The following is a 23,034-nucleotide window of genomic DNA, read 5'->3' on the forward strand; positions in this document are numbered from 1 at the left end:
TAGGATTGCTCTCTGGTTACCATCATCTTAGACCTGTGCACTCAGACTTTTCTGGAACTTGGATCTAAGAACTGGCCTCTTGAATTTAGTGTCCGTTCAATAGTTTGTCTTTCAGGTCATTTTCTCCTTTGAATGAATGGCTCTTTAAACCAGAGAAGAAAAATGGTTTTGAAATACTCCTTTGAATTTTATTTTTAACTTTTAGATTGTATAATAGTTCCCATTCTATAAAGCCAGATTGTACTTAATTTCTCACTGCAGTTTGAATCAATGAGAAATATCTAAGTGGTTAAGCAGGTTTTCCCAGAGGAGTAAATCATGTAAAACAGGATCCAATTGAGTCTTTCTGGAGAAAGGGGCAGTCTCTTAAGAGGGATGCCTAGATATAAGGGACATCTTTCCATTTTCAGTGCTGAGGTCATATTGTAAGAGAAAAATAATTTTCTATAAAGTTTGAGGATCAATTGATTCTAGTTTCTCAGGATGTGTCCACTGCTATAAAGAGCTGTTTGAGGAGGGGTCTGTAGTGGTTTAAATATGCTTGGTCCAGGGAGTGGCACTATTAGGTGGTATGGCCTTGTTGGAGGAAGTGTTTCACTGTGGGGGTGGACTTTGAGACCCTTCTCCTTACTGCCTAAAAGAGCCAGTCTTCTGTTTGCCTTTGAAACATGATATAGAACTCTGAGATCTTCCAGCACCATGCCTGCCTGAATGCTGCCATGCTTCCCACCTTGATGATAATGGATGGAAGCTCTGCACCTGTAAGCTAGCCCCAATTAAATTTTGTCATGGTATCTCTTCACAGCAATGGAAACCCTAAGACAGCATTGTTCCAAGAAAGTAGGAGGAAAGAGCCCTAGTTCCCCCCCAAAAAACACAACTGTCTTCTGGGAGTGCCTTCAGTTTTCACCATGAGTTGAATGTCACTATCTCTAATAGAAAGTTGGCTCCCCTGTAATTTGGTTTGGGTATCTCCCACCTCAAAGAGAGATTTAGTTCTCACTGTGAGTTAGTATCACTTTCTCTAACAGCTATCACTAAGATAACACCTGGGGCCTCATCTTTAGCCTCAGGTATCAGGTGTAATCAAAATACCCAATCTTTGATACTGCCCTGTATCTCCTTAGCAATTCTCCCTTCCAAATATTAAGCAGGCTTGACTTGGCTTAGTTTTGACCATATTCAGGGTTCTGTAGCTGGAAACTTCTTGCCAGTTCTTTATAGAATTCCTTTTTATGGTATAGAAGCCACTTAGGGTTTTTTAACCCTGCATCCAGAGACTAGGGAAAGGGAAAAGTGGACCTTTACATAATCAATAACTTTGGTAGATCTCATGTTGAACCGTGGGAAGAGATTGAGGCATAAAATTAAGGTCTGGAATCCTTAAATAAATAAATAAATAAATAAATAAATAAATAGGCAGCCAATAGATGGTATAATGTAAACCAACCAAGGAAAGAAAAGTAATCTTAGGCAATCCCCAGAGTAAGGGATTTCTGAGATCGTTTTGTCAGCATGGACAGTGAAATTGGTTCCATTTCTGGTGAATGGTGATAATTTGGCCAGGAGCATAGCTCTTTAAGGATACCCTCAAAATAACCTAAAGACCATTCCGGAGCTTGGTGTAAACTGAAAGTGGACAGCTTGATCATTTCCAAAACTTTGCATTAAACATCCTGATACAGGACAAATGGAGTTCTTGCCAGTAGCATTGGTAGCCATCAGCAGGATAAAAGCAAGGAGCCTGACTCCTATGGAGGAATGTGCTGGCCCCAAAGCAGTTTCATACAGCAGTGGAAGTTGGGGTCAAGCTCTATTGTCTAATCTTAGCTCTGGGATGACAGGAAAGCTGTGTCCTAGCCTTTAACTTAGAGGGGGGAAGAAAAAATGGAAATCTTTGCCCTCATTCACAACCAAATTAAGAAAGGAATTAAGAGAGGAAGCATACCTACAGCAATAAAAGTTTGTAGAAACGGAGTTTATAGAGGAGTGGAGGGCTAAAGTCCAAGGCAGGGTAGGATGAAGGGAAATGAGAGAACATTCTTGGCATTGGCACCTGAAAGTTCACCCTTGGGCAGACAAAGAAGAAAATATAAAGCAGGAAGCATCCACATACATCAAGGACCACAGGCGCTGACTGGTACAGGTATTGTTCCTGTTACATTTTACATCCAAACACCCACCTTTGGAAATGAGAGAGGGACTGATAAAATTATAAATGGTGTGAAAAGGAAGGGAGAATAGAAAATAAAAACTTGTTAACATAAGGAGAATTTTCTTTACACTGAAAGCTGCCAAACCCCATTCCCCTTGGTCTTCAGGTCTTAGTAAAGAGTCGCCTTGGCCTGGGAAGGAAAGCAGTTTCCTGGTGTGCCTGTGGGGCTTCCATTCTTAAGAAAAGCAACCTATGATAAGGAGGGAAGATAAGAAAAGAAAAGCAAGATAGATTTTTTTTCCATTAGTGCAAGACAGTGGCATCCAAGGAGGTCAGAGTCGACCTCTACTCATGAGAAAGGACAATGTTACCTTACAATTCCAGTGCATCTGAGTCCCATTGCAGGCATGTCTTCAGTTCTTGCATTCTCACTGGGATTGCAACAAGATACACAGAGCAAGCCAAGTTCATTAGAATAAAGTGAAGTTTATTAAGAGTAAATATTTGCTCTCACTGACCCGAGTGGAGTGTCTGAGAATAGGATCTTGGGTTGCCATATTTTACCTTCTTCTATGTCGCCTGGTCACATCACCCATCCTTCCTTTTGATTGGTGGAAGGTTGGTCTCATGTAGATTAACTGCTCAAACCAGGATTTCCCATAATCTTGGTCACAAGACCAGGTCATAAGACCTAGTCACAAGATCTCATGACTTGGTCTCATAAGTGTGTGTTGACACAGCTTTCCTGTCACCCCAGAGCTAAGATTAGACAATAGAGCTTGACCCCAACTTCCACTGTTCATATCTTACTGCTGTCTAGCCTAAGGATCAGAAGTGATACAAAATGTACCCAAATGTTAAACCAATGGTTAGTAAAATTAAATTGGATAAGTTTTCTTATCATTTCCCTCTACTCACATTCACTCCCGCTTGCCTCATATGATTTCTCCTGAAAGCATTTAAACTTTTAATGCATAGCTTTGAGGAGCAAGTCTGCTGAAAGCAGAGCTGCAGGCCAGCTCCTGACTGCTATGCTGGAGGGCGACATTGTCTGAGAAGTGTGGTGCATGGAACTTCAACACAGAAACAACTTAAGAGTAAAATAGCAGGTGGTTTCAACTAGAAGAAAAGATACGGAAAAAACAAACCAACAACTATAGATCCTAAGCAGACTGGGTGTAATATTGAGAGAAATCTCTTGCTAACTGTCCCCAGCAGCCCTTGTTTGTCAGTTTCTAAATTTCTCTGAATCTTGCATCTGGAAATATAATTTAGAGTTACCATAATGGCTTAATGGGTTTTAAAAAGGAAGTTAGAGGCCTGGCACAGAGCACACATAGTCTGTACTCTCAAAACTGGTACCTCACCTTCTTTCAGCTCTGTAGGTATTAACACCTGTTATAGAAAAGACCCTGTTGGCCTTGTAGCCACACAAAAGATGAAGCTTACTTTATTGTTATAAAGAATGAGTCTAATCATATGATCTATGAACATCTGCTTAACTCCAAGTCTGTTGGGGGTAAATTGAGTTATAATTTGGGGAGAGGGGACTTTCATCTTGTTTCGGTGTGTTTGGGAGTTTTATTGGGAGATACTGTCTGCACTTGTATGCATACATAGAGTTTAATAAAATGGCTTTTCTTATGGTTCATTGTTTTATATTGGGGCATTCCATCATTAAAGTCCACTGGCTACCAGAAGCAAATTTAGAAAGCTGTAACACTGAGCATACTGTAAGCAGTTATGGACTTAAGGTCACCCCTTTCACGTTGCTTACTGTGATAATGTTACCACTAAGCACACACTAGTCCTGCCTAAGTGATGACTTCATCCAGCAGGACTCTCACTCTGTCACCAAACAGAACAAAGCCTATTCTTGGCTTCTTTACTTTCTGTTTCCTGGGGAATTGGGTGATGGTACGAGAACGATGAGTGACCTAAAGTGAACCAACTCAACACTGAATTCCTGTCCAGGCCAGGACCCAGAAGCAGGGAGCTATCAGAACTCTCTTCTTCTGCATTGATCATCAAAGCACAATATATGATCCCATGTCTTTAGCTCTTTCCTCGATCTAAAGCCTGGCTTCTTTGGAAGGAGAATGAGGAAATTAGTGCAGGTAAAGACCACGCTGTTCCCCAAAGTCTTTCCTGATACTCATTGCCCCACTTAACAATATACCATTGCAGGTAAAATATAACTCTACTTCAACCACACTATTTAAAGTTAGCATAGAAAATCCAGGATGCCTATTATGAAATTTTACTTGAATGTGAAAGCCATGCTGGTAGATAGACACATTCTCTTCTTAGAAATCAACATAAAGGTTTTGGTGGTTACCTAAAGACTTTAAAAACCTTAACAGCCTAGTGCAGTGCACATTAAACAAGTTTTAAACTATAACCCACATCTTGAAAAAAATTAAGCAATACCTGTATACCTGAAACATGATCAACTCAAGGTATTTTGGTGATATTTGAGACTAAACAGAGTACTAAATTATGTTTCACTCACAACACATACCATTCAAGATGCATATATAGATTTATGAAGAAGCCTTGATAATTGAGATTAAGTACATAGGGTCTTGGGTTCACCCTGTAGATCCCACCGCCAGCAAAAGTAGTGATTTTCCTATCTCAGTTGGATTGCAGGAAGAAACCATATGATATATAAAGATCTCTCCACAAGGTATGAGATTTGAGGAAGGGAAGACAAACCCGAAATTCCCAGTCAAAGCTAACTCCATGTTGGTCTTGAATTCTTTGACATGTAGAGCTGTGGTCCTCTCATTCATGTGCTCAGACAAGGACTCATCAATAGACACTTCAGTATTCTTCCACCATGTTCATCATCATCTTTCTGCTGTACTCATAAACCAAAAAGAGAGCAGCATTGGAAGGGATGGCTCGAATCAGAGTGGCTTTCAATCCAGAATACAAGGCTGATATTCCTTCATTTCTCACAACACTTATAAAGGTTTCGATTAATCCTGCAGGCTTCCCAAACATAGAAAGAACCTGGATTCTGGATTTAATGCAGTCCACTGGGAATATGATAAGCCAGAGACAGATCCCAGCAAAGCCTCCACTTAACATCAAAGGGACAGGGCCTAGTTCATCCTTTGATCCCCCTGATGCAAAAAATGATCGACTGATTTCATAGCCCCCAAAGTAGAAGAAATAGCCAGGTATTTCCTGAGCAAGAGTGGTCGAGAGTCCACGATAGAAGCCTAAGGGACCATCCTTCATGAAGATACTCTTAACCATAGACCAAATTGTGTTATAGCTTTGTGCTATCTTCCCTGACATCTTCATCTCATACATGGTCTGCAGCCGACACTTCACAAGCTCAGTGGGGCAGAGGGCCAGCGCAGCAAATGCAGAAGCCAGCGACCCAGCAGTGGCAGTCTCCAAGTCGTTCAGCTTTGCATTCTGCTCCACTCTAGCCACTTTCCTGACAAACTGTTGGCAAAAGCCAAAGCACATGAACAGGACAGAGCCCTGGGTGACATAGGCTAGCAGTGCAGGACTGGTTCCCCTGTAAAGGCCACGGATGCCCACTTGGTTGTATGTTTTTAGGAAGCAGTCAGCAAGGCCTTTGTACAGCTGAGGAAATGTCTGCATCTTTACTTTTATGGTGTCGAAGGGTTGCCCAGTCAGCACACACGCTCCGCCCCCTGCTGCGCCCGCAGTGAGGTCTATGGCGGCTTGGATGGCAGGGTGGACTTCATGTTCCTCCACCCTCCCGAGAGTGTCGTCAGAAGCCAAGTCTCTGTCGCGCCCACGGCCAGCTGCTGCGGACCTATGTCTGTCTCCTTGTCAAAGCTACTCAAACCAAAGCCTTGGGCCGCTGCCACGCACTCTACGGCCGCTAGGGAATAACCCCCAGGCACGTGCATCCATGTGCATCCACGAGCATCCCACTGTCCCCGAGGACAATGGCAGAATGCTTTCAGTGGTTGTATGAGATAAGTGGCCACTTCTCCCATAAATACCTAGGAGGAGACGCTTTACTGGAGTTGGGCGTATAAGTCAGGGATAGAACGTGTGCCTGGGTGAACTACAGCTCTTTCACCCTCAGTACCACAGCAAGTTGAGGATGAAATGATGTTTCTCTGTGGGTTTGTATTCCTGATTTCTTACTACGCAAAACTTCACAAGAGGTGCTCTCAGCTTATCCAATCTGGATTTTAGAACAGTGCTTTCAAAGAGAAGACAGGCCATGCTAGGGGCCACATACTTTTAACTCTAGCATTTAAGAAGCAGAGAATAGTGAGTTTGAGGCCAGCCAGGGATATATATTGAAAGCTCTGCCTCAAAAATGAATAATAGAGAAGACAAACTACTTGGAAACTACTACATTTAAGTCCGTGGCAAGAAACAAAGCATCCCACAGCAGCTGCTCTTCTCTGGGACAGGCAAGGCAGAGCTCGGACTCCCACCTTACAAAGGACCCCAGATTTGGGATCATTGTTTCTTTCATTAGCTTTCCTGAACTATATTTAAAAGGCTTTAGCCTGGTGGAGTGGCACACGCCTTTAATCCGAAGCAGGGGTGAGCAGATTTCTCAATTCAAGGCCAGCCTGATCTACAGGGACAATCCCAAAAGGGCTACAGACCCTTTCTCAAAAACAAAACAGTAAGGCATTAAAACTCAGATTGTACATGATAAGAGGTAGAATTTTTTCAGCAGATGGCCTTTCCTTTGGAAAATGTCCAGCTGTTGACATTTGAATTTTCTCTGAGATTACTTTTCTTTAGAGATAATATTCTAAGATGTTTAAAAAAGATTTTACTAATTTGCAATTATGTGCACCATGGAGATCAGAAGAGAGCTGAATTCCCTATAATTGGACTTAAAATAGGTTGTAAGCCACCATGTAAGCACTGTAAACCTAACCTGTGTCCTCTGGAAGAGAAGCAAGTGTTCTTAACCCAGGGGTCATCACTGCAGAACCTAATCACCCAATCTCAAACGTGTATGTATGCCTAAACATTGACTTAACAGGGCCCCTTACAGTAAATACATATAAGCTCGCACACAAATTCCTTTTCAGCTGCTGTTCACCTCACTCTTAATCTGTGTGTTTTGAGTTGAGGCCTCCATTGGTTCAATTTATACAGAAAAAATAAACTTTCTATTCTCTGTTAGATGGCTTCAAAGGATAAAGATCTTAGGTATCAACAACTCTGAGCACAGACTTTTAATGAGTTCCTTTCCTTACAGCTAATTACCATCAGTAGTGGCTAACACTAGGGAAAAACTATTATATAAGAGATTCACAGGGACTGGAGAAATGGCTCAGTGGTTCAGAGCACTGACTGCTCTTCCAGAGGTCCGGAGTTCAATTCCCAGCAACCACATGGTGGCTCACAACCATCTGTAATGTGATCCAATTCCCTCTTCCCATGTGTCTTAAGACAGCAACAGTGTACTCACATACATGAGATAAATCTTTAAAAAAAAAAAAAAAAGATTCACAGGTTGATAAAACTATTCATATTTTTAGACAAGTCTCTAAAGGGTCTATATAACAAAATTATAATTTTTGCATTAGAAAACTACATAAATGTAATGTTTTGTATACACCAAATAAAGGCATGAGATGATACCTCTTAAAATGTGATAAATCAGTGACAGAGCAATTGCCTAGTGTTCCCAAGGCCCAGCACACACACCCCCCAACACACACACACACACAAAAGCGCAATTTGCGAATAAACCCATAAACACTGAAAAATGTCTGTCTTTATACCATACTCCTTAAGCTAAGAGCTGCATGAGAAAAGTGAATCTTTCATGAGGATGTAGGATTTGGATCTCAATCTTCATCTTTATCTTTTAAATTTTATTAACAGATAATTACTCCTTATGCCATTTTTAATATTAATATAAAAATGTCCAGAAACAAGAAAACTACAGGAATAAGTTGAGTCAATTTTTATGCTGTAGATATTCTAAATAAACTTTTTCCAAAATAGACGGTTTGAGCCTTTGTTGAATTTGAAACAAAACCTAATTAAAACAGCTGTTTGCCTAAGCCAGGCCTGCCCATGCACACCTACAGTACCAGCACTTGATTGAGAGAACTGAGTTCAAGGCCATCCTGAGATACAGAGTGAGTCAAAAATAAAAAATTTCTTTGTAAACACTTTACTATCATCTCTATGACTCTTTAATGCCTATTATGATCCAGTTTAGTAAATGGTAACATTTGTTAACTCTTCACTCACCATATTCCAGGTACTGTTCTAAGTAAGCCTGCCTTATGATTTAAGTCAGTCCAATAGCCCTGTGAAGCTGGTAATACTATCACCTCCATTTCAGAGAGAAGAAAATAGAAGCAAATGGATTAAGCTACAGCCCAAAAATCATACAATCAAGTCACTGATACGTACTAGTATGCCTTGACCTCAAGCTGTTCAGACTAGTTGGGGCTTGAGGCTCTGGCAGCCGTCAACAGCAATACAGAAGGCAAGTTCTCAATGAAAGGGGCCAGATGACTTCCATTCTGAATTCATACTTAGTTTGCCTGGGGGCAGCTTTTTAGTATTTAAAAAACACACAGAATTTTTCTCTGTGTATGACCAGGACACAGGCTTTCATACTGGGAAATACTAATGAAACAATATGAATAAACATCAGTCTATTAAATAATTGTAGAGTTAAATTGGCAATAGTTAAAATATAATCTTAATCTAAGCAAGTGGAATAGTTTATCTGATAACTGCTTCCAGTATTTTACAGATAACCTTAGTGCTTAAGAAAAAGATACAGACATCCATCAATAAAAACTAGGATAGTTTAAGAAGGCTCTAGACCCAGTGTTCATAAACCTCCAGATGAAGTGAGTGGACCTGAACCTTAATATATAATGCAACAATGAATTTCTCCATTTCCTTTCCTGGTGTTTTCCTTTTTCTAAAAACAAAAGAACAGCATTTATCTTGATCTACACCATTCAGTCATTAAACTCCATGAACCACCTCAACTTACGGTATTCATAGAACAACAACATAAACAGTGAAAATTTGTAGCTTTTATTGTATAAGAAACAACCTTTATGAAAAAACTTGCATTTCTGTAACATGGAAACTTGCTGAGGTAAAAAAAATATATTTCTAAAAGAAATTAACTTTACTGCCTGTAGGCTAGCTTATTACTGATCTTAGCACCAAAAAAAGAAAAAAAAAAAAAAAGGACTAGAAACTTTTAAGAAACAAATTGTAATAAAGTCCTGTAGTGATTAAAAGTTCAAGTGTTTTCATTTCACTCATCTTTCTTGTATCTTCCCTACAACAAACCTGTCTATGTAATCCTATTTTCTTAAGAATGAAAACACACCACCATAGTTATGAAAAACAATCAAAAAAAATTCAACGAAACTCAGGGAATAAGAACATTTCAAAGAAAAGAAAAAGTATTTCAAGACCTTACTCTGAAAATATTTTTTTCTTGAGCTGACTAGTCTAACTAAGGACTAAAGTCAACATGCTCACTTCTCCAGAAGTGATTCCAGCTCTTCCTGCAAAGAGCTAAGCTGCTCCTTTTCGCGGTCTTCTTTTTGTTTGAGCTCATCCAGAACAGCCTGAAACCTGTTCTTGAGAGCCAGGTTTTCTACCTTCATGATGAGATCCTCCTGGCGCTTTGCCCTGTCTTGGGTTTCTTGGAGCTTGCCTTTCATGTTATCTATCTGCTTCTGAATTCCCATAACCAACTGATTGGTTCCTTCATTTTCTTGGTGTTGCTCGTCGGATTCATTTAGCTTGTCTTGTAGCTGTCTCTCCAGATCTTCCTCAGTGTCAATGATGTTTACGTCTTCTTCATCTTCACTGCTGCTGCTGAGGTCATTGAATATCTCTCGAAGCTCATCATGCTCTAGTGAGTCATGGCCTTGCCTGTGGCCAGACATTCCTGGAGAGGAGATGTCCAGTCCTTGATTTTCTGTCTCCTTTGTTTCATCTTCAGCAATTATCTCCCAACGAGTACTGACAGCTTCTGCATCTGTACTCAGCAGACGCTTGACTTCTTTTTCCACATCTGGAGATTCAATGTACTTCTTCTTTGCTGTCTTCCGGAACCGTCTCTTTCTGACATTTTTTAGAGGTAGAGTAATTCCATGGTTCCATACAAACTTTTTCTCTTTGTCCTTATCTTTTTTCTTGTTTGCTTTGGGGTCAGCAGTGGCAGCTGCCTCCTCCACAGGAGGGTATAGGTCACCATCTACTGTGGCTACAAGCATCTGAGAGATATCAGCTGTCTTGTAAAAGGTTTTCTTATCAATGGTTTTCAAGCTTTCCGTAACACAAGGCAAATCGACCAATTTTGCAGCCAAGGGCACTCGATCCACTCTGACAATGCCGTGACGCCCATCAGGGTGTAACTCAATGCTCAGTTTGTCTTTCAAGTTGACGTGCCCAGACTGCACTGCCCTCCTCACCGTAGCGGCATATTCTGGGGGCAGTCGTAAGATAAACTGGCTCTCTAGCTCATGAGGTACATCATCTTTGTTCTTACTCATCTTTAATTCCTTGTGAGCTCCTACAACAATTAAAAAGAAAAGGGGGCAATGTTATTAAGTATAATTTTAAACTCGTAATTACCGAGTTCCAAGGAAAACAGCAACTAAGTGGAACACAAGCTAGTGCCTATTTTGTCTTAATTTTTAAACTAAGTTCCAAGTCTAGTCTTTAAACTTTTAAACTTTGGCACTGTCCCTGTTAAACTCACTCGTCTGCTAGATGCAGTATCAAATTAGAGCCTCTAAATGACGCTGCTGATAACCTGAACAGCAAAAGAAACGGCAGCGACTGAGGGATTTTAGGCACAGACCGTCAGTCTAGTCTGGCAGACAACCCCGATCCACAGATTCTCTCCAATAAGATATAAAAGTATTAAAGAAAAAGAATAAGTAAAGGGAGTGAATGAACTCTTCGACTCCGGTACTTACAGTTCACCAGCGACTGTGAACTCAGCTTCTTGCGGTTTGAGCAAAGCAGCAGGGAGCGGTGCGTCCGCCTTCCGGTTTCTCCGCGCTCTCGGCGGCCTGGCAGCGCGACCTGCGCGCTAACAACGAGTCGGCTAAGGACCCGCGGCGCGAAAGCTCGCCACCCCGCCTCTCAGAGAGCCGAACACCGGAGACGGCCTTCCCACGTCTCTCACTGAAGAAAACGAAAGAAAGTGCTCCGTCAGAGCGGAAGCAGACGCGGCGTACGTCACAGACCGGAAGCAGACGCGAGGGGCTGGCCGCCGCTCTTCCGGAAGTACAAGCGGCGCGCGCAGGCGCACTTTCGTAATTACGTCATTCCGTGACTACGTCTTCTCGTGAGAACTTGCCCTGTATAGGATGTTTCCAGAAAAGCTTGGCTTTGGAAATGCATAATGGAGATTCCAAAAAAGTAAAACATAAACTTACCCCGTAAGACAGCACTTTACGAAGTCGCGGGTCGGGACTTTCTAGAGTGATTACCAGAGATAAAGGTCGACCCTGCAGAAAGCATCTTTACTTCCCAGGGCATACCCAGTCGGCCTCCGCTAAAACATTGGAAACAACACAAAGTAAAAGTAAAGTGCCCAGAACAGCGAAATGATACAGTATTGCTGTTCACTCTCTAACGCGAAGAGTCGTTGTTTTAGTCAGGGTTTCTATTCCTGCACAAACATCATGACCAAGAAGCAAGTTGGGGAGGAAAGGGTTTATTCGCCTTACACTTCCATACCGCTGTTCATCACCAAAGGAAGTCAGGACTGGAACTCAAGCAGGTCAGGAAGCAGGAGCTGATGCAGAGGCCATGGAGGGATGTTCTTCTCTGGCTTGCCTCCCCTGGCTTGCTCAGCCTACTCTTATAGAACCCAAGACTACCAGCCCAGGGATGGTCCCACCCACAAGGGGCCTTTCCCCCTTGATCACTAATTGAGAAAATGCCTTATAGTTGGATCTCATGGAGGCATTTCCTCAACTGAAGCTCCTTTCTCTGATAACTCCAGCTGTGTCAAGTTGACACAAAAATAGCCAGTACAGTCGTGTTTATTGCCTTGAGAGGAACTAAGCCTTTGGCTTCATTTGTATTTTTGGCTCCAGAGGACCAGGTGTATGTATGTTATGATATTTTGGTAACATGTCAGATAGCTATAACTGTAAACAAATGTTTTTATGATGACGCAGGTTCATTTAGAACAGAATTGTCAGAAACACAAACGGTCTGATTTTGTTGAGGAATGTCCACCAAAGAACGCTGTTCAAACATAGGTTTAAGCCAACAAATATTAGCTAGCCAGTGACTACACTGGGTGTTCTGGATCCCAGTTGGCCCTGAGACTTTGTCAGGGTGAGATTTTAAGCACAAACAAATGTCCTGCATTGGCATACTTTTATTACAAGAACCATAAGCTAGAGACTGACCTACAGAAGCCAAAAAGCAAGGCTGGTACATTTAGAGACTTTCCCAGAACTATGAAGTTTGATAAATTAGGTCTTTATTTTTTATTTTGCTCATTGGTACTGTCTGTATTAGTTAGGGTTCTCCAGGGTCACAGAACTTGTGGAATGCCTATATATTAAGGGAATTTATTGTAATGATTTGCAGTCTGTAGTCTAGCCACAAAACAATGGGCAGCTCTAAATGGGAAATTTCAAGAGACTACTTGTTTCACCTGGTCTTCTGTATCCTGAAGACATAGGTAGCAGCAGATGTGCTGGCAAATAAGTGCAAGCAGGCAAAGAGTTGAGTCTTCCAATGTGCTCCAGCAGAGTGTTCTGCCCAGATTAAAGGTGTGGACCACCACTCCTGGATCTGGAACCTAATTTGTCCAAATCTGGCTTTGAAATAAGAGATCTGCTTGCCTCAGTCTCCTGGAATTAAAGGTGTATACTACCTTGCATGGACCTAAGCTTTTTATGGCCACTATGCCTCAAGATCTTCATGTAGATTCCAGCCTCAAGACCTGAATCATTGGTGTGCCCTCCATTTCTGGATTGTGGTTCATTCCAGATATAGTCACCTTGACAGGCAGGAATACCCATCACACTGTCTATGTGATGAATGGTACTTTCATCATGGAGTCAGTAGTGCTAAGGTCTGGGGACCTGTTACAGCTGAAGTGTAATATGGAAGCTTTTTTAAAAAATCTTTTTAATACATTGTCTCTGTGACCCTACCTAGGGAGAACTTTGAACTCTTAGTGATCCTTCTGGCCCAGTCAGTCTTCCATGTTCTGGGATAACAGCAACCACCCACAGCATGTGTCCTGGCTCGTACTGGCAAGTATCTTTTTAAATCATCTTAGAATTTATTCTAAGTAAGACGTCTTTACTGTCCTACTGCTTGGAGCTGTTTGTACCATGGATTCGTCAGCATGTGACATAGTACTTGGCATAAATGACAGTTTCCACTGGTTTGGTTTGGTTTAGTTTGGTTTGGTTTGGTTTAGTTTGGTTTACTGAGACAGTCTCACTATGCAGCCCAACCTGGCCTCAACCTCCCTGAAACCTGCCCCTGCCTCCTGAGCACAGGATCAAGATTAAAGGAGTGCTGTATCACACCTGGCCGTTCCCACTTCATGATATCCATTTTTACATATTATTTTATTTGGATCTCTGTGACGGTGCATCAAAGCCATTTGATTTATGTCTTCTAAAATACTCACCATATCTGTACTGGCTAGATTTGCGTGTCAACTTGACACAAGCTGGAGTTATCACAGAGAAAGGAGCCTCCCTTAAGAAAATGCCTCCATGAGATCCAGCTGTAAGGCATTTTCTCAATTACTGATTAAGGGGGGGGAGGGCCCATTGTGGGTGGTGCCATCCCTGGGCTGATAGTCTTGGATTCTATAAGAAAGCAAGCTGAGCAAGCCAGTAAGTAACATCTCTCCATGGCCTCTGCATCAGCTCCTGCTTCCGGACCTGCTTGAGTTCCGGTCCATACTGCCTTTAGTGATAAACAGCAGTGTGGAAATGTAAGCTGAATAAACCGTTTCCTCCCCAACTTGCTTCTTGATCATGATGTTTGTGCAGGAACAAAAAAGCTGACTAAGACACATAGCTAAATTAAAATGACCCTCTTAAAATGTGGTTAGCATTTGCAAAATTCACTTTATTTCTTTCTATACTTAACTGACTTTGTGGTAGAAAGTTTTGTCTTGTTCATTGTGTTCCAGCACTTAATACAAGACATAAGAGCCAGACTTGGTGATCAGCGGGGCCTAGTTAGAAAAAGAAGGGCAATAGGGGTATGCCCTGGGAAGGTCTCCCTAATCCTTGCTTCTTGACCACTATGAGCAGAGCATCTCTGCTGTCACATGCCCTTTTTGCATTGGGCTGTACTTCACATCAGGCCCAGAAACAGAGCCAGCCAGGCAGCCTGGCACTGAAGACACTGATACCAGGAGGCAAAATAAGTCATTACTACTGTTACGTGGTTTATATAAAATATCTTGTCAGTTGTGCCTGGCTGTGGTGAGATGCCAAACCTACTCAATCTTGGGACTGGCCTCCATCTTAAAGAAAACAAAATACCTGAAAACTTGAGCTGCAGCAAAACCCAAGCTGCACCCATGTACCAGGAAGGACCCCAAGGCTTCTACTTGACTACAGTGATGCCCTAACTACTTCCTAGCAAAAGTTAATCAAAGATTAGTCTGATTGTTTCAGATGAACTCTCAGACCATTTGTAATTGTATTTGGTCTTGATTCAGAGTACCCATATGTCAGTTTATAGATAGTAGATGCTTGTCAGACCAGGCACCTCTTCCCTCACACACTCACTTGCTTCTATTTTCCCCTAAGAACTTGTCCTGCTGAGGGTTAAAAGCTGTTCTGCCTTCCCTTCCTGTTCTGCTGTGTCAAGGTTGAGTTAGAGGAGAGCCAAGACCAAGCATGTAATAAAGAGACCCTAATGCTATTACATCAGAAATGGCTCCTTGGTGGTCTTTTTGGGATTCATGAAGGCTTCCTAAAACAACATTTTGGTGCTTTGGCCAGGAACTCTTAAGGTCCCCAGGATCCAACGCTTAGGATCTCAGTGCTGGTGATGTCTATCTGAGTCTGTGAGTCTGTCCATGTGTTTATGTAGCACTAGGTAATTTGGTCTGTGTCTACGCAGTGCCCGTCTTTTTTCATAAATCCTGAGTGGTGCCCAGATCTGTAATTTCTTTTCTAAAAAGAGGCCTAAAAGAAGGTATTTTGTGGTCTGATGCGATTGAGCAGACATCACAAAGACTTGTAACCACACAGGGACTTGAAGACATTCCAGGCTCTGATCAGGAAAACTGAGTGTCTCATTTGGATTGGGGTGCTCGGACGCTTGCCATCTGGTTATGGGTCCACTTGGGCTCATGTTTGTTGTAAATTCTGTTAGAACTAACTGTTCTCTACTCTCCTGTTTCTTGTTATGAGGCAACTTTTGACTTTGACAGAAGATGTCGGGTCTAGAGGACCCAGCCTCTTGGCTTAAACTTTTTCTCCCCAGACAACAAGCAGAAGTTTTTGCCTCTGCTAGCAAAAAACCCAAGGGTATGAAGGAGGAGACACCAGACCACCTGTCTCCTCCTACATTATCTCTCTACCCAGTCCTCCAAAGAGGAGCAGAAGAGGTTGTTTTTCCACCCCCACCTTATTCAACCCCTCAGGGGGAATGACAGCAGCTTCAGGCAGCCCTGCCTTCTGAGCCTGAGTCTGTTGGTCTGTCCTCACAAGCAGCAGGGCCAGTTGATGATCAAGGAAACCAACCTCGTCACTATTGAGCCTTTGCCACGCGTGACCTTTTTCTACTGGAGAACTCAAACTCCCCCTTTTTCAGACAATCCTCAAAATTAAATTAATCTCTTAGAGACAATCCTTCTCACCCACCAGCCCTCTGGAGGTGATTGCAAAGAGCTCTTGAAGGTTTTCTTCACAATAGACAGAAACCAGAAAACTGGTCCCTGGCCCTGGGGGGACCCCGCCCAGATTAGGACTTCAACTCTGCTAAAGGTAAGGAGAGACTAAGTCATACCACCATGCTCTGATTGGCAGGTCTCAAAGTGGCTGAGACACAGCCACTAATTTGTCCAAAGGAAGCAAAAGCAGCAGTAGCTCCAGCTTTTATTAACCAGGCAGCACCAGATAGCAGGAAACTCCAAAGGGTTCAAGTACCAAGGGAAAAGAGTCTGAAAGATAATGGCAGAAGAAGCGTTTAATAAAGATTTTTTAAAAAAGACAGGTATAAGAGCAGAAGAAACAGATTCTCGATCTGGCAAAGATCCTGTTGGCAGCCATGGCCAAACCTGAGGACTGTAGGAGATGTCTGAAACAAATGGCTTCTAGAAACCAATGTGCATACTCAGGCCCTGGTGCCAGGCCAGTGTAGTGGCCCACCTGTGTAGGAGATATCTAAACAAATGGCTTCTACAAAAAGAAGTAAGGGGGGACCCTAAGGACCAAAAATGGACCCACTTAGAAAAGAACCAATGTACTTGCTCTAAAGAGGAGGACCACTGGGCCAGGAAATATGCCAAGAAAAAGCCCATTCAAACCATGGCCTGAACAGATGTCCAGGGTAACCCTCAAAATAAAAGAGAAACCCACCAGCTTCCTTGTTACTAAAAGAGCTTGACACTGTCTTGCTAAAACCTAGAAGTCTCCTCAACTGTTTATAAATAACCTACTGGTGACAGCAGGAACCAAACAAGAATGTCTAAAAGAGACCCAGGACCTGTTGGAGACCCTGAGAAATTTAGACTATCAAGCCTCTGATAAGAAGGCCCTACTCTGTCAATCACAGCTGAACTCCCTGAATCCAGAGGATACACATTAGTAGGAGGTCAGAAGTGGCTCTCTGAGGCCAGAAAGCAATTTCTATACAAGCTTTGGAGTTGCCACAAGTGACTAAGCCCTCCAGCTATTCATGGACAAGAGGCCCTGCCACAGGCTAATGGCCTGTCAAAGGAATTAGACCCAGTTGCCAGAATATGGGTTCCCCCCGCCCCCATTTGCACTTCATCACAATGACAGCCCACCTGGTTATAAAGATCCTGACAAACTGCTACTAGGCCAAAGCCTGACTATCACCAATGCCAGAATGACTCATTACTGGCCTCTCCTCTTAAATCCCCTGCACCCCTCCCCAGGATTACATTTCAGGCCCCAACTGCCCTGAGCCTTGCTACCCTGCTGCCTGACCCAGACCTTGACAGGCCACTGTATGACTGACTACTCAAGACATTTTGGCCCACATCCATGAGACCACACCAGATCTTCAGATGGCTTCATTTAGGTTAGACAGAGATATTCTGGGGCAGCTGTGGTCTCAAACACCAAGATCATATCAGCAGAGCCACTCACAGCAAGAATGTCAGCCCTTAAAGCTGAACTGGTAGCTCTGAGCTAGGCATTAGAGCTGAGAAAAGACAAAATGCTTTTGCTACCGCTCCTGTCTGTGGACCTATTTAAAGGGAGAGAGGCCTTCTGATGGCAAATGGAAAGACTATCAAAAATAAAGAGGAAATCCTTTCCCAACTAAGGGCTCTCTCTATGGGGGCCTAAAAAGCTGGCCATCCATCATCCACTGCATGAGACACCAGAGATGGAAGGACCCAGTTTCAGAAGGCAATAGGGCCACAAAAGCAGCCCAACACACTGCCCTAGAAAGTGGACCTCACATGTCCCTGACTTCCTGGCATTGGGAGATCCTATATTTCTGACCACCCTAAGCATTCAAAAGATGACATAATCTGGGCTAGGAATTTGCCTGTGTCCCAAAATTATGACAGATGGTAGAGAACAGCAGATTACAAACCCATTGTGTGACATGGAACTACACATCCTTCAGAAGATTCACTGCTCTTCCCACATGGGCGCCCAGAGAATACAGGATTTGCTAATATCAGGATTAGAGATGCCAACTCAAAGGTAGCTAAGATTGTCAAGAACTGTAAATCCTGCCAGCTAACTAATGCAATGACTAACAACAACGCTGATGGTAGGTAGCTTCAGAGGCACAAAGCCCAGTCTGCTGAGAGACAGACTTCACAGAGGTAAAACCAGAATATTTACATATAGATGTTTACTGATGCTTATAGATACTTCTTCATATTGGACTGAGGCTTTCCCCCACTAACCATAAAACTACATCCATGGTAACAAAGACGTTCTTAGAGGACAAACTGCCAGGTACAGACTTCCTCAGATGATAGCATCAGACAATGGACCAGCTTTGTGTCCCATGTAAGTCAGAGATTAGCCAATATTCTGGAGATTAATTAATTAAACTTTATTGTGCACATAGACCCAGAATTCAGTACAGGTAGAAAGTAAACAAAACCCTTAACTAAATTGATCTAAGAGTCTGGCATTGACTAAATTAACTCTCTTTCCCTTCACTCTCTACCAGGTATGAAACTCCCCTTACCAGATGGGACTCACCCCTTTTGAAATCTTGTTTGAGATACCACCCCACATTGTTCTTAACATACAGGCAGGGGTCATTGCTGAATTAGAGTGTCGCCAATTGTTAGATGATCTCAAAGGTGTCCAGTGGGCTCATAAACATGTTTGGACTAAACTTCTGATTCTCTATAAAACAAGTCCCACTCCAGCCAGAGGTCATTAGAGCCTCTTTAGAAAGATTCCTCCCATTGCCCTGGAGGTCAACGGGACTGCAACATGAAATCACAGACCTGTTTGCAGTTGAAGACAGCCCAGAGCCCAGATCACGGGGAGGAAACACAGCCTCAGGACTCACTCCCTCCTGTCTCCCACTGATGGGGCCCCTACCCAAACCTCAGGGACACCACAAGGACTAGACAATGACAATCCTGGTCCCCTCTAAACTATGATGGTCCAGTCCTTTCTGGTCACGAATACATTCAGTCCTGAGTTAACTGAGTCATAAAAACTGAGCCCTGTCCTAACTGTTTTCATGAGATTAGATAAACTGCAGGAAGTCCCAAGATTCGGCCTTCTAGTTGCCAGAGAAAGGGAGGAATGAGAGACCAAACCTACCCCACCTTGGAACTTCCTCCATCTTAAAGAAAAGAAAAAGCCTGAGAACTTGACCTGCAGCAGAATCCATGCTGCACCCACGTAGCAGGAAGGACCCCACAGCTTGTCCTCGGCCAGAGTTACTCCCTAGCTACTTCCTAGCAACAGCCAATCAAAGATTAGTCTGGTTGTTTCAGATGTGCTTTCAGACCGTTTGTGATTGTTCATGGTCTTGCTTCAGAGCACCCACCTGTTGGCTTACAGTAGTCATTCTATTAGATGCTTGCCAGGCTGGACAACCCCTCACTCACTCCCATTCCCTAAAGAACCTAGTCCTGCTGAGGGTTCGAGGCTGATCTGCCTTCCCTTCCAGTCTGCTGTGTCAGGATTGGGTTGGAGGAGAGCCCAAACCCAAGCTTGTAATAAAGAGAACTTAATGCTATTACATCAGAAATGGCTCCTAGGTGGTCTTTTGGGGTTCATGAACATTCCTGGAACAACAGTGGCTGGTTCATGCATTTAACCCAGCTCTCGGGGCAATTGACTTTCTGTGAGTTTGAGGCCAGCCTGGTCTACAGAGTTATGAGTTCAGGACAGCCAATGCTACACAGAGAAACCCTGTCTCAAAAAAGGGGGAACTAAAATCTAACACAGCATGTTTGAATGCTTTTAAGTAAACTGTCACACTTTATCATGAAAGGAAATTAAAATGAACTGGGGGGGGGGGGGGGCGGGGCATCCTCATTCAAAGCACCACACCAGTATAACCTAGGGGTGGTTGTTGTTGTTTTGTTTTGTTTTGTTTTTAGTGAAAACGTTTCTAGTACCTCTTAATTACACTTCTATCTGTAGATGCTGACCTCTGGACAGTGCTTTACCTAACCATAGAAACTGCCAGGCCATGGTGATACATAAAAAGAATCCAAAGCTTACCTTTCATCTCATTCCCTGTGAGTTTGATAATGTTCAAATAGTCTTGTCACAAAAGATAACTTGAAATTGGTTCATGAACTTCTCAGTGGACAAAATTTGGGAGTGTTTTACTTAAACTTCCGGGGATAACTGGCTCACCTAAAGGTTTGCTAAAGCACCTGCCTCCTGTAGTCCTGAAATGCATTGTCTCCTTTTAAGTTTCACGCGTTTTCTCAATGCTGTACTTCAGAGGGAAACTATATTTAAGGGAGGCTATCACATTGAATTTAGGATGTGGCTAGGGTAAGGTAACAATGGCTGTCTGACACCTGAGAGGCCAAACTTTCCAATAAGAGTGAGGGCAAGAAGGCAGACATTTTCCTTCTTCCACTTCCCTTTATGTGTGCTGCCGCCAGAAGGCGCCGCCCACACCTAGAGTCTTCCTGCATCAAATAATCTAATCCAAGAAATCTCTCACAGAAGCTCCCAGCAGCTTGGGTTTCATTGGATTCCAGATTAGCCATCACGACCATACAGAGACTACCCCACCCGGAGATCCATCCCATAATCAGCCACCAAACGCAGACATTATTGCACATGCCAGCAAGATTTTGCTAAAAGGGCCCTGATATGGCTGTCTCGTGTGAGGCTATGCCAGTGCCTGACAAATACAGAAGCGGATGCTTACAGTCATCTATTGGATGGAACACAGGGCCCCCAATGGAGGAGCTAGAGAAAGTATCCAAGGAGCTGAAGGGTCTGCAACCCTATAGGTGGAACAACAATATGAACTAACCACTACCCCCAGAGTTCATGTTTCTAGCTGCATATGTAGCATGGGAAAAGAGACCCCTAGGTCTTGCAAACTTTATATGCCCCAGTACAAGGGAACACCAGGGCCAAGAAGTAGGAGTGGGTGAGTAGGGGAGCAGGGGCGGGGGGGGGGTCTATAGGGGGCTTTCGGGATAGCATTTGAAATGTAAATAAAGAAAATATCTAATAAAAAATGAAAAAGAAAAGATTAGCCATCACACTTACTAACTTGTTTATGTGTTTAGTTAGTTGTATTTCTTGGGATCTTGGGACTGAACTCAGGGGAAAGTCTGCGTTTTGATTTCATTTAACTAACATGGTCACCTACCTTCCCTTGGGTCAACACCACTCTACTTGGAAATACAATGTTTCTGAAAGTGGTCATTAGAAGGTGACCTTCATTTAGTGTCCAGACATCTGTGTTGTCACTGTTGTGAAAACAGGATCTACTGACATCTAGTGGGAGGAGGCTGGCGATAAAGTTAAACATGGCACAGAACAGCTCCCCTCCTCCACACTCACATAATAGAGAATTGCCTGGCTCAAAATAAAACCAAGATTGAGAAACTGCTCTTAGGTTATAATTTTAAGCGTACAATTCTAACAAAAAAATATTTTTTAAAAAAATTAACTTCTCGTTATTTGTTTAGACTTATCAGAACCTACACAGTTGTGAACGGGTTCTTCTTCTCTTTGGGTATGTAACGGGGCCCTAGACCTTAGCACAACTGACTCCATGATGGGAGTACCATTTAGACTGCACATTTCAACACATAGGTAACACCACCTGCCAAAAGCAAAAAAGGATCTAATCCATTAAGTTCATAGTCTCTAAATGTACTAACCTTGGTTTTTTTTTGGCTTCTGTACTTCTGGCTAATTGTTCTTGTTAACCTAGGACTGGTATATCAACCTAGGACATGATACTTTGTGCTAAAAGCCCACTGTGACAAAGGCTCATCATTACACTGGGATTCTGAACACCCAGTGTAGTAGTGTAGTGCCAGGGAAATGTTAGTGATCCCAAAAAACAGACAGGAGCCGATCTGATGCATCTCACAGCAGGGTCTTTATTTTATTTGAGCTAGCTCACCTCTCTGCCACCGATGCACCACCGTCACACAGGACAGTTTTGGTGGTGGGGAAGCCCGGAATATCTGTCAGGACAAGGCTTTATAGTAAGCAGCAACCAGGGAGTACATGTGCAAGCATCTAATTGGAAAGCTATTGTGGCCTTTAACATAATTGGCTGGTGCTGGAGTCCTATCATAAACTTAACTTCTACTCCCCTCTGCATTAGGGTAGGGGGTAGGCTTGTAACCTGGGGGTTCAGGTTTGTTGGGGGAATAATCTAAGGACACTGATCTTGTTGAGGGTGTAACCTGGAAACCCTGCTCTTGTTAGGGATTAGACTAGAGACTGGAGCTAGGCTCGGATTTTGTTGTGGGACAACTTGGAAACCAATGCTAGGTACCTGTTAGTTTACCTGAGTTCAAACTTAGCTCAGGTTCTCTAGAATGAAGTCTGAACTTAAAAGATTTGGCCTCTTAGTAGCTGACTGACTAATAAAGAATTTCTATTGGCTTAAACCCATGCCCAGGCAATCTTCTCTGGAAGATACCCCACAACAGGGTATACAGACAGTAGACATCTAAACTGTATTTTAGTAGACAGATATGAGTAGCTGATACTATCCCTAAAAGAGCTAATTACTTGGGGAATTTTAAAAGTGTGCATAGTGGAAGAGTTAGGATAGACATCAAAGGTAAATTTTTAAATGACTGCAATACTAGGGTTTTTTTTAATTTTTATAAGTGTTTTTAATATTTTATGGTGAAAATAATGTTTGAGTTTACAGTAAGAACTTATTTTATTTTGTGTGTGTGTGCCAGTGCAGGAAGGCCCTCACCTGCCCAGGTACATACCTGTGGAGGCCAGAGACGGTTGGAGACTGTCCGTGTTACACCCTGATCTGTCACTGAACCTGGAGCTAGGCTGGCAGGCTGCAAACCCCAGTGATCTTCTGTCTCCACCCCCACAATGCTGGGGTTACAGGAAACAGTGTGGCCATCCACTTTTTACACGGCTGCTAGGTGTTTAGATGAAGGTCTTCATGCTTCCTCCAGCAAGCTCTTTTACCCACTGAGCCATCTCAACCCTACCAATTATTGTTTTTATAATATATCTTTTACG

The 23,034-nt window shown here is 42.9% G+C and overlaps 2 protein-coding genes across 2 annotated transcripts; both read right to left on the minus strand.

Annotated features, from left to right (window-relative positions):
- Positions 1 to 4,326: 4,326 nt before the first annotated feature.
- On the minus strand, positions 4,327 to 5,957 carry LOC110284918 (mitochondrial ornithine transporter 2-like). Its single transcript, XM_021150915.3, has one exon. It carries the CDS (start codon positions 5,777 to 5,779, stop codon positions 4,982 to 4,984), a length of 798 nt encoding a protein of 265 aa, XP_021006574.1. The 5' UTR covers positions 5,780 to 5,957; the 3' UTR covers positions 4,327 to 4,981.
- Positions 5,958 to 7,837: 1,880 nt separating this feature from the next.
- On the minus strand, positions 7,838 to 11,366 carry Taf7 (TATA-box binding protein associated factor 7). Its single transcript, XM_021150914.2, has 2 exons — positions 11,107 to 11,366; positions 7,838 to 10,697 (listed from the first exon to the last, which is right to left on the minus strand). The coding sequence occupies exon 2, from the start codon at positions 10,675 to 10,677 to the stop codon at positions 9,652 to 9,654; it is 1,026 nt and encodes a 341-aa protein (XP_021006573.1). The 5' UTR covers positions 10,678 to 10,697; positions 11,107 to 11,366; the 3' UTR covers positions 7,838 to 9,651.
- Between the last annotated feature and the right edge of the window lie 11,668 nt (positions 11,367 to 23,034).

The sequence above is a fragment of the Mus caroli genome, unplaced genomic scaffold (genome assembly GCF_978045245.1).
Source record: "Mus caroli unplaced genomic scaffold, Mus_caroli_1 scaffold_19, whole genome shotgun sequence".
NCBI classification, from domain to species: Eukaryota; Metazoa; Chordata; class Mammalia; order Rodentia; family Muridae; genus Mus; species Mus caroli.

Bases quoted from the DNA above. Each gene is read 5' to 3' on its own strand.
- Taf7 (XM_021150914.2), bottom strand. From the start codon at position 10,677: ATGAGTAAGAACAAAGATGATGTACCTCATGAGCTAGAGAGCCAGTTT.
- LOC110284918 (XM_021150915.3), bottom strand. From the start codon at position 5,779: ATGCAGACATTTCCTCAGCTGTACAAAGGCCTTGCTGACTGCTTCCTA.